Raw genomic sequence first — 12,485 nt, 5'->3', positions numbered from 1 at the left:
GAAACATCCCGACTTTTAGACGTTTCTAGAAGTACGATGTCTAAGTCATGGCAGCATACACAAAGCGCGGCAAGACAAGCTCCGCGAAGCAAAATATTGGGCTGAAAGAGAAGCTCAGTGAAAGAGTCCGACGTGTATTGAAGCGGATTGTAATGTCTAAAAAGCGAACAACTGCAGCAAAAGTGACCGCAGAGCTCAATCCCCATCTGGATTCTCCAGTGTCAGTGATTACTATTAGAAGGCACCTTCATAAACAGAACATTTATGGCAGAGCAGCAGTTCCCAAGCCACTTGTCACAGATGCTAATAGTTAACTTCGTCTACAGTTATTTCATAAATTAAAAGGGCTTTTGATGTTTTAGCATTTACATCATCAGTTTATCATGATATAAACCTAAAAAATTTAATTTGCCAATGCCCCGGTATTATGCACTATAAAGGATTAATGAAAACATTTTCATTCATGAAAGTAACAATATTAATTTCTTGTAACAGTAATATCTCATAATTTTATTATTAGAAGGTATTATATGAAAATAATGCAATAATAATAATAATAATGCAATAGTGTAATATGCCAATAAAAGTAACAATATTAATTTTTTGTAACAGTAACATTTTATAATTTTATTATTAGAAGGTATTATACGCTTTTTCATGAATTTCTTTCGAAGAAACATTACTCATTTCAAGAAATATAGAATAAAACTTCCTTTAAAATTTAATTCAAATATTCATTATCATTTTAAAATGTATCTGAAAAATGTAAAAGCTTTAACGAAGAACTAGCATTAGGAACTTTTATTTGGTAAAACACTCGTAAATGCTCTTGCCGACAGACGCATAAAACTCTACTTCAACGCAAGCAAAAGAATAATTTGCAAACTTCTTTGTAATAAAAACAGTACTGGAAATTTCAGCTACTTGAAAGAAGCACTTTCTCACAAACCGACGGAAAACTTTGAAACATTAACTTACTGAACGACTTCAAAAAATAACTGTCTTCGGTATTTCTTAAGAAATCACTTTAGAAAGAATTACTGCTCAAATAAATAAAATAATGAATAAATTAGAATGTCTCTTCAAAAAAAAATTCTTAGAAATGGCTGCATTAATTAAGTTTGCATGAAAAATTTTAGAGGAGTCCAGCTGCACCATTAATATCAATCATTAGCTCTTTTTCAAATTCTTTCATTTAGATTCTTTCAGGAATTTAAAAAAAAAACACTTTCTCTTATCTTATTTCTACGAATTCTATCACGAAATACCGGCTTTTATTTTCATTTCTGAACTTTTTTGAAATCCATCCTTATTATTTTTAGCCTTCATTTGCTTTTGAATCTTCCCTGCTGAAATAATTATTTGTTAATAAAAAAGTAAAAACTTGAAAGAAAAACTTAAAATACTTCATATTTAACATTTTCATTCATTAACAATAAATCATTTTCGTAATGAATTAAATTATCCATTCATTATTCAGTTGTATCCAGATCCCATCACCATCTAATATACAATTAGATTTATATGGACCATGATTTCAGCCTTTCATTGTGTAATTCTTTGCATGTTTTTAGATTTACAAAAATTGAGAAATATATTGAAAGCTAAAATAGTTAATATTGAATAAAAACTGTCTTATCGGAATTATTCTTAGATTAGATAAGAAATGATAGTGTATGGTTAACAGGAAAAATATCAGTTTCATGCACAAACATCCGCTTTACTTTTGTTTCATTTCAACGATGTTTTTCACTTAAAGCATAAATAAAATTTTGATGACACCTCAAAAGGAATGAAAACGACAGCATTCAATATGAATCAAAATTCCGTGGAATATCTTCAGTTCTATTTAATGGAAATAGCTGAAATGGCGAGCTATTTCCAATCTTCTTGAGTGACGTCAGTTTTTTTTTTATGTGTTTCCATTCAATTATTTTTCAAATATAAATTTTAATAATTAATTAAAATCTAAAAACATTATTTCATATTTGAAAAATTGACAACTTTTATTTGGTTAAATGCCTGTTTTCAAGGGGGGAAATATTTTAATCAATCTATCATGTATAGTAATATGTCGAAAAAGCGGAAGGCTTTATTTCAAATTAGGTCGTTTCGAATTCAACTATTCATAATTCAACATCGTTGAATTATGAGTTTCATCGAAATGGGGCAGGATATTGCGCATTCGAGTACATTTAATCAGAAGAATTTGAATTTTTATTCAGAATCATATGTTGCCTATTTAAAAAATTGAGTGGTAAAAATTTTAATATGGGGATGACCTTTTGCGTGAACAGAAATTGCAAGCTATTTACCCTAGGAAAACTGTTTTTATATATGATATCTATTTGATATATGATATGTGTGACCAGAAGTATCCGAATAATTTTTTGACTAAATGTTTCATCCAATGTGTCATGATTAAGTTTATTGCTAATGAAGGGAGCCAAAAATAAATAACCGCAATTGTGACTGATAAAGATGAGAGATCTAAATGACTTTAAAAGGAAAGCCATTTTTCATTTCCCAGTCAAAATCCCCGTTTCAAAGATTCTTAGAGACTTCGTTTACAAGTATTTGAAGATTTATCTAAAGAAAACAAAGTGGGGAGCAACGAAGTGAAATAAATGGAGATTCTGAACTGGAAGTAGATAACAAGACATAGTGTTTTTCCAATCGAAATTTCATTAAATTTGTAACTAACTAGCTAACATAACTAGCTATTTTCTTCGGAATTTAATATGTCGCACTACAATTTACTTTTGCATATTTAAAAGTTTAATTATATTTAAGATCAAATGTGGCGTAACTTCAGGCAGTTTGAACACTAGAGGGAACGGGCTTACCCGGGTCTAAAACAAAAACTGTTTCAAAGCCTTTCTGGATCTTTTAATGCAAAAGCGTAAGAATGATTATTTTTTTACCAACACAATTTCTCCAACAAATAGCATCCTTGGCTTGTGATTTAAGCTTTAATACACCTGCCTCCTACTTGCTAAGACAATGATATTTTGTATTAGAAACGCATTCTCTCTCTCTCTGCGTGTGCGTGTGTGTGTGTGTGTGTGTGTGTGTGTGTGTGTGTGTGTGTGTGTGTGTGTGTGTGTGTGTGTGTGTGTGTGTGATTTGGGAACTTCCGCCCTTACATGTTTGCGCACTAGAATTGAACAGAAAGTAAAGTAAAATGTATGTTTAGACATAAAAATGTATGCAAAAAAAACCATTTAAACAGTAAAATGTGTGGGTAAAAAATAGCTCTTTGATTTTTATAAATCATTTTATTTGAGCTCGGTTTGCCTCTCGAAGTCCAATTGATGTTTTTTCTAAATTATTCATTTTTAATATTACACTATGAAAATAAAAAAAATGATATCATGAGTTTTCTTCGTCTTTCTTTTTTATTATTATTATTAAACGCTCTAAATATTTTTCATGTAGATTTGTGCAGAGATCTGAAACAAAACTTGCTCGAAAATTACAAGAGGGTTTCTGGGATTAAAACACCACACATTTTAAAGATGAAAAGGAAAATGATGTTTAAATGCTCTATTGATTATGAGAAATATCTCTCTTAGATGAATAATGTAACATTGCTGATCATATTGTATAATGTAAAAAAGAAAAAAATATATCTGGAAATTTAACATGTAAAGAAGAGCATTTAGTCCTAAACTAAAACTATATAGAAAATTTACAGCAGCACTTATATAAAGAAAATTGTTTTAAATTCCAGTGTAAAGAATTTTTTTTTCTTAAACCATTATCACTGTTTAGGAATAGTAAGAAAATATGAAGAAATCTTTTAAAATATTTCATTTAAAATTATATAATCATTTCATTTAGAATCATTTTTCACAAACACATAAGTTTTCATAGTACTAAAATATATATGAAAATTTTGTTTCCGGGAGTCACTTGAACCCAAATTTAATCTAGTGTTAAATATTTATTAATTTAATCTAATTCATTATTATAGCTCTAAAAGACACCTAGTCTTAGAAAATAACTCAAAAATAGAAAGAAGATAACTTATTAGCAAAATGAATGTTTAAGATTATCGCTTGACAATAAATGTAAAAAGAATATATATGTATATTTATTGGGGTTTAAGTAATAACTTCAGTTATGGTCACTAAATACAATTGTACAGATTAAAAACAAACAATATAGCTGAATAGAAAGTAACGAGACTAAAATGAGGTATCCCTCATGCCATTTATGTATTATTTTAACAATTTGATCCATCTGTGAGCCATACATCACTCAGAAAAGTAATTCGAAGCATAATTATTTATAGAATACAAGGATTTGCTTATTGCTTAGAAAAATAAATATATTCAATTGTTTCAAGTCGAATTGCTCCAAAAAATGAATCCATATCTCTTTACCACTCAATAGATATTTTTAACAATCAAAATTAAGAAAACAAATAAGTAATGATGCCTTAGTGGAGCCATTCGAGTACAAAGGGTTAATAACGGTGTTGAATCAGAATCCAGTACAAAGATTTCAAACAACATATTTGGTAGCTAAATGTTCGTAAAACAGTTTAATAAGTGCAGATGAATGTGAATCAGCGATTCATAATGAATACAAAACTTAGAAAAATGAATTCACTGCAAACACCTTTTGAAACCAACCTGAGATAATGTGGGCGAATTTCGATGAACACCCATTCAGTCAATCCATCGCACGAAATGAAGTCACTCGACATAAAAAAGAAACATTAGAAATGCCATGAGTCATTTCGGGTCTGTCTTATGACCTCGTGTATCGAATTGGAATGAAAAATGATCAATTCTGCACCGCATGCGATGAACAGAAACATTATTTCAATTACAAAAATATAAGAAAACGTGTTTTTTCGTGGATTTATTTAAAAGATTTTATTAAAAAAATGTTTTCCGATTTATTTGACTTTCAAAAGAATTTATATATTTCATAAAGCCAGCATTCACTGCTCACAAAAATGAGACTATATTTCAAAAAGGAATATGAAATTGTATAAAAGGAAGTACTTCTAATGTTTCTTTATTGGAAAAGAACATCAGTAAAGCAAATGATAGATCATAGAAAGTTGTTTTGGTTAAGCAAATGAAATCCGAACTCAGTTATTGTGATCGAGTAGCAAGCGAGGATGAAAAACAACCTGAGAGATTGGCATGACACAAATTGACTCTTCGGTTGGATGTATGGTCACTTGAGACGGTCACCGAAGAGGCACAGACAGTTTCAGCAGTTCTTGTGAGATCCTATGCCAACCTTGCTCTCGGGCAATTTCCAACTCAAGAAGTGTGGTAAATGGCACTGGACTGTTTGTTAGAACATGTTATTTAATAAAAAAAAGTCTGTACTTGTTTTTCTACTTTCTCATATACGTAATATATACAGAGTTAATGTTTTAAACGTCAAAAAGATTGCACCATGGAATTTTGACGTATGTACAAGTTTCAGAAATATATGAATATGAAAAATACATTTTTAGAATGATGTCTATCTTCCTGTGAATACGATAAATCAAACGCGTTTTGAGCTAAGTAGATGAAACTTGGTACATGGTCTTTACCTGAAGTTTTAGAGTTCTTATTAGATTTTGAACGAAATCCATTCAGATACTGTATGTTTATACGAAACCATGTGAATTTAATAGTTTCAAAATGTAAAGAGCTAGATAGATAAAAGTTTGTACATAATCTTAGTCTTTAAATATCTATCCATATCAAATTTTGAATCAAATATATCAGCTTTCTGCCATTATGTACATTTTCATGCATGTAAACACGATAACATGAAAGCGCAATGAGTTAGATAATTGAAATTTGGAATTCTGCCGTTTAACGAGATCATTTCTGGAGTGATGAAGTCCGAAAATATGAGTCGACTAATAACAGTAACCGAAAATTTCTTAGAAAAAAAGGACATGCATCTTCGCAAGGATATCTATAATTTATTTTTAATATAACAATTAAAAGAATTCATTAATTATTGCTTATCGTCAATTATTCCTTTGAAGTTCGCTTATATACGTTGTGCAGTTGTATATATATATATATATATATATATATATCAAAGATAATGATGACACTAAAGTCGATAGTGAAAAGGAATTGTCTCTTGAACAAAAATTAGAATTAGTGATAAATAAAAAAAAATTGAACAAACCAAAATACAATATAGAAATCAACTATATCCAAAATCATCTGACGAGAAATCAATTTATTTGAAGATGAGGGATTAAGAGGTAAATAAATGGAAGGAGTATATCACACATTGTTAACAGTACCACCAACCAGCTTAGATGCCGAAAGAGCATTTTCGACAGCTGGTAATTTTTGCACAAAATTACGTTAAAGTCTTAATGACAATACAATTGATGCATTATGTTTTTTAAGATCACATTTCTAAAATTTGTAATAGCATCACAGACTGAATAGTGGTATTTACACTTTTTTGTGATTTAACTGAATAAAATGTTCCTTTAATTTTTTTGTGATTTTTTTATATATTGTTATAATTCTTAAGTCACAAATTATTTTTTGTGATATTTACATTCTCTAATAAAACTGTCAAATAAAACAAAGAAACACCTGTGTTTTCTTTCTTTTTTAAAATTTCTACTACCGATATTAAAACTGTTATCCCGGTATTAAGATCTAAAAAATACCGAATACCGGTATTGAACTTTTGGTCCCATATTGCAATCCTTAATCCAGCCCTTTGGAAAAACGATTCCCAGATGATTCTTTACATATGGAGGAAGAAATACCATGAGCGTCAATCGTTAATGCTGGTCTAAAATGATGGATCGACCAGTTTTTTTTACTTTAAAACTGCTAACATTAAACGACTATTGTTGAACGTTGAAGTCCAAACGCCGTTAATATGCAGATTACCTAATCTTCAGATAATCTTATTTGCTCAGTTAAAATGCGGAATCAAGAGTTTTCCGCATTTTAACTAGGTAATGTGTACATTAGCGCCTTTCGTATCGTTAACGTTCAAAATTTGTTTCAATCTGTAGACAGAGCAGATTTTAGCTGTGATTCTTAGTAAAACAGAGGATGGATTTTGTACACTTGGTACTAAACGGGTATTTTAAAACAAATGTATGCACAATTTAAAACAATTGCAAAGACAATTTTTTAACGATAGAAAATGTCCCTGCTGTAGAAATATCTTAATGTAAAACAGCAATAAAACAATCCCTTGGGCAGGGTTTCAAAAATTGTGACTGCAAATCTAAATGTTCTACAAATAGGAGTGCTTGTTGCAAAAACCAATTACTGTGCAATTCAAAGTGTCACCAATCTTTATTTTTCACTATAAGTAAGCATCATTTTATCATATGTTTCGCAAATTCATTTCCTTAATTGTAACAATATGTTAAACTACTTGATCCTTTGTATTATAGTTTTTAAATTGATTGATGATTGATTGTGTTAATTGTTCGATAGTATTAATGTCATTCTTTAGATATCAAAAAATAAGTAAACAACATTTAATTTAAACGCACAGAAACATTGCTGTCGTTTCAGAAAAGATATCATTTTCACTTTAACGAAGACCTAGTAGGTAAGGTGCAGATTAACTAGGTAATTTGAGAAATGAAACAATTTGCCACAACTTTAACGGATCACCTAGTTAATCTGTAGATTAACTGATTTTTGCACTTTAGTGGTAACAGATATAAACGAATATTTTTGCGTGCGTTGAAGTATGTCTGTTCGAAACTAAAGGATTCTGATAACATAAAAGGAATGATAACATTAATCGCGATCACTTTAAACAGAATCCACTTTATATAACCTTGTTATTATTAAAAATGCAGTTCTATAAAAATGTAATTTGTCTAAATTCGTTGGTATATTACAAAGCATAAAATGCTCAATGCGGAGCTCTAGAAACAAAAATTTTGGCATTTACGGACTTGCACTCAATTTTTATGCAGAGAAGGCCGGGGAAAATCTGAATCTTGAGCGAGAAAGTTTAGGAGAAACAACAACTTTTGAAATGTCTCCTAATTTTTGAGAACTATGTAATTGCACCGATGCAAATATATTTTGTTAAAATTATTTGCTTATCTTTTTTTTAAAAAAAAAAGAGTTTTAAAAAGTTGTTTTTAATGGATTTAATTTTTTTTTTTTATGTACCTACTCATCCTGTTCTATGCAGGATTTTCCATACATTTTTAGAAAGTCTCGTGATATTCCTTCTTCGATAAGAATTCGGTCTTATTTCCAATCTTAAAACTGAATCGTTAGCTATCATTTCAATTCAGAAAAGAATATTTTCAAAAAGAATATTTTTAAAGTTAGGAAACACCATTAGAAGTAATCAAGTAGTTCGGTTTCTACAAAATTTTAAATAATTATAAATATCAATTTGACGGAATAATGCTTTAATATTTTAAAGCGAAAAAGATTTTTCTTTATACAACGTATCACCAAATAGAATTGCAACAAATTGCCTACCAGTTGTTACAAAGCTCAGTCCCTTAAGGGAGATGAAAATAAAGAATTTCTTTTTTGAAATGTTTCACCAATTGTTTTTGCTTTTATCTGTTTCTTTTCGACTTCTCCATTATGTTTATTCTTGTAAAAACCCTTTCATTTGTATAGACATAATTATTTTAAGCGACACTGACATTTTTGAATTGGAATTTTTGAAAAGGATAAATATTAAGTTAGCTTCTGCATACGAATATACGAAAGACGGATTAATCCCATTTAATTGGGACTTAAGATATCTTTTTATATTTTGTCAAAACAATTATTTATTTATTATATATAATATTTAAATATATATTATGCTGACATTAAATCATTTATTTTCTTTCTTACAATAGTATTTTTTCCATATCAATTAAAATAAATAATTTTCTCATGTTTGATTCGCATATTAAGATGAATAATAATTAATTATTTGGAAATTTAAAATATAATACTATACGATTGTGACTCACAATCCTATGGGAGCGCCCTTTGGAGAAAGCATGAACTAAGAAGTAAGGGTATAATATTATGACCTAAAAAAAGCATCTTGAAGACTAACTTTTCAAACCAATAGAATCAAGAGATATACACCATTTTTCCTAGAAATTAAAGCGTTCATAATAACTTGCAAATTAAATAATAATCTGTTACTTATTTAAATAATTTACATTAAAATATTTATTTATCTTTTTTTACTGAGAAAAATGACAAATTAAACAAAAACAAATGAAAGAGGAATGCTAGTAAAACTGATAAAAAAAATCTTGGTAGATTAAATTATAAAGAACTGCTGCAATGTGCCCAAAGTATTTAAACAATTTATATGCTTAGAAAAGTAGAAAAATGAATTTTCTCAACATTATGAGTTCCAATCAACAGAAATTACATATATAGAAGAATTTTTTTATAGAATCATTCAAATTTTATGAAAATTGCACTAGATAGATAAAAGCAATTACTTTTTATGAAATCTAAATTGTTACTATCATAGAAATAAAGCTATCCGAATCCTTTTGTATAGAGAGGATCGGAAATCGAAATTTCCACCATTAGTAATTAATTCATCAACGATCAAAATTTTTCTTAAAAAAAGGTAATTGGAAACAAAGAAACTGATATAATTTTTTATATGGTAATCAGTGTTTTATCAGATAATAGATTTGAAGTAATCCACATTTTTTTTATTAGCTATTATCATAAAAATCAAGATAAAATATTTGGAGCAAAGCTTAGAAGTAGTTTACAAAGTAAGAAATATCTATTTAACGTCGCATTTTCTAATTTATAATCATAGACTACACGATAAATATAGAAATAACATTTAGAAGAAACCACATCCTTTAAAAATCAAATTCATAATGGTACATTCAACAAGTTGTTTCAACTCTACAAGTTACAAGCCCAAACGAAATTTTTAAAAAAGTGATCAAAAATTTCCTACTTAGCATATATTTCGTAAATCCATTTCTTTTCGGCATTCTTCCCACAAGTTTCCGAAGCACATAGCAATCAATTCCGAGCCAGCCCGAAGAAAACCGAATGCCAGGGCTTCGGAGATAAATTCGGAACGAACCACTCGCCTCGGCAGCCAGAGCACCTATTACGGAATAGTTGCACTAGGCGCTGCCCGGAATAGGTCACGTGACAGCTCTGGCGCGGAAGGAAGTAAGTTTGCCCGGAACGCTTAAAACTGCCCCTAAAAGAGGAAGCACGGACATTCCGAAACTACCCTGCTCACCGGCATTGAGCGATGAATTAATAAAACGTTTTTTCGAAATCGTCTGCAGCCAGCTAAAGCATTCGATAAAGATAGTTTGGTTTTCATCTTTAGCGTCAAAGCGAAAAAAAGGAACTGTTAGGAATGTTATTCCATAACTATTTACAAGAAAATTGGATAGCAATTTTTCCGTCGCTGGAAAGCTTTTATTCTCTGATATTCTCACTTTTTTTTTTTTTTTTCAAATGCTTTTGTTCCCCTACTATGTCGTTTCTGGTAGGTATTCGACGGCTCATTGTTGTTCCGATATTGAAAGGAAAAGGATCGAAGGGAAAAAACGTTGCTCCTTTTAGATCAGTGATAAAGTTTCTTCTGTGTAATTTGTCAAGAAATAAAGACTTGGAATATACCGGAAAGAATTGATTTCAGTTCCAGTGCTTGTAAACCTACTATTTTTTTTAAATAAGCAATTGATAAGGATATTTAAAATAGTATTTATGTTACGTGAGATATCTTTATGCAAATAATTATTAATCAGCATTAAAAAAAGACATTCAATTAATCATTCTCTTTTCTCCTCCTGTACGTCTTAATGAGTCTTTATTTTTTAGCATTTTCTACTGTAATATCCTCGAACATTTCTTCCATGCAATCAAGCGAGAAGTAAAATGTGAAGTTTTATGCATAATAAAGTTCTTATAACATTTTATTCCATTTTTTTTAATAATATTAGTTACACACCTACTTAAAGAAAACAGCATTAAAATAATTTCTCATCAACGTGTGGCGAAATGTAACGCTTTCTCATGAAGGTACTCAGTTATTGAAATTTAAAAAAAGAAACCATTTCAGCGAAATCCTTTTCATGGAGCTATTTTTAAAAATGAAGTTTAAATGAGGATAGATATAATATAATATCATACTTAAAGTAAATTCCGTATTCCAATCTTTATTATTGATATATGCGTAAGTGGAATGCATTCTTTCTTTAAGTTCTATGTTCGTGACTATATTAACTATTATACTGCTTTAAGATTTAAGATATCCTGTTTAAAGATAAAAACAACCATGTTCAAAACAGTTTCTTCAGCCAAAACATATAAAATCGTAGATACACTGACGTGATTGTTAATACAGAGTATAGTGTATGCGTTATACGCCTTCTAGAAAATGATAAGTAGTCATCTTAATGACAGAAAACTTTCTCTAAAACTTCAGCAAAACAAATATGAAATGTTTCGTGTGATACAAAATTTTCAAGCGATTGCGGGAAATAAAGGGGCAGTGCAAAATTTCGGCAAAAGTTCAACAGTGATATCTAGTCCATAGACAACTTTTGCCAACTAATCGTATTTTGTATAACAACTTTTTCTAAAAATCGATACTTTCTCGATACCCTCGCACACGTGTTACAAGTTGGGAGCATGTTATTTTTAAAAAATGCACTTATTCCATTGTTAGAGACTTGAAAGGAAAATGTTTTAACATTTAATACTTGTTACGCAAGTACCCTTCATTGGATAAGTATGCTAAAATGTGGGAAGTTCTGATTTTAGTAAAGAAAACATTTAAATCAATATGTGGTTCATGGTATTAAACATTAAGGTATGTGGAAGAAGCTACAGCTATATTTGGTTTAAATATATTCAAGCCCTGTTTAGAGGCAACACAAGGACTTGTTGGGGAAAGACTGATGACAATTGTTATCATTTTCCTCTAATGCCTTCAGAAAGGCGTCGACTTTCGAATTGAATTTCTTTTCAGAAACTATTTTCTTCATAGCATTAGTGTTATCTAATAATCAAACCAGTCCGTTAAAAAGCCGATAAATAGGATATTTAAAATTAAAGTAGATGCCAAGAAATCACTTCATTTCACCACGCCTACAAGAAGTATAGCTGATAGCGATGGATGGAAGATGGTTTCGATATAATAGTAAAATCAGGAGACGTCATAGTTATGTGATAAAAAATAATATCTATCTCTATGTGGTGCTGAAAATCAACGAAAGCTGTCGAAAACTCATGATGATTAGGATTCCTGGATTTCAACATGTGCCGGCTGGTTCTGATGCTATAAAAATAGATGATTTTTAATAAGGAAGAATTATAAATTTCTAGGACAAGATTTTATAATGAGGATTGAAAAATCATCACCAGAAAACACTGCAGTAACAACTGACTCAAATGAGTTGAGCATTGAAGCGAAAAGGAAAATAATAATAATAACTGGAAAAGACAAGACAAAATGATCTTCAGACCCAAAAACGTTCTCCT

General features: G+C 29.7%; 1 protein-coding gene across 1 annotated transcript in view; it reads right to left on the bottom strand.

Annotated features, from left to right (window-relative positions):
* LOC129989312 (ankyrin repeat and death domain-containing protein 1A-like) overlaps positions 1-10,102 on the bottom strand; it is a 158,355-nt gene extending 148,253 nt beyond the window's left edge. Inside the window, exon 1 of the mRNA XM_056097758.1 lies at positions 9,934-10,102. Coding sequence (XP_055953733.1) covers positions 9,934-9,970 — 37 coding nt within the window. The 5' untranslated portion in view covers positions 9,971-10,102. The remainder of the gene's footprint in view (positions 1-9,933) is intronic.
* Positions 10,103-12,485: the final 2,383 nt, after the last annotated feature.

Source organism: Argiope bruennichi, chromosome 10 (genome assembly GCF_947563725.1).
Source record: "Argiope bruennichi chromosome 10, qqArgBrue1.1, whole genome shotgun sequence".
Classification (NCBI taxonomy): domain Eukaryota; kingdom Metazoa; phylum Arthropoda; class Arachnida; order Araneae; family Araneidae; genus Argiope; species Argiope bruennichi.
This window is presented reverse-complemented; position numbering and strand designations above follow the sequence as displayed.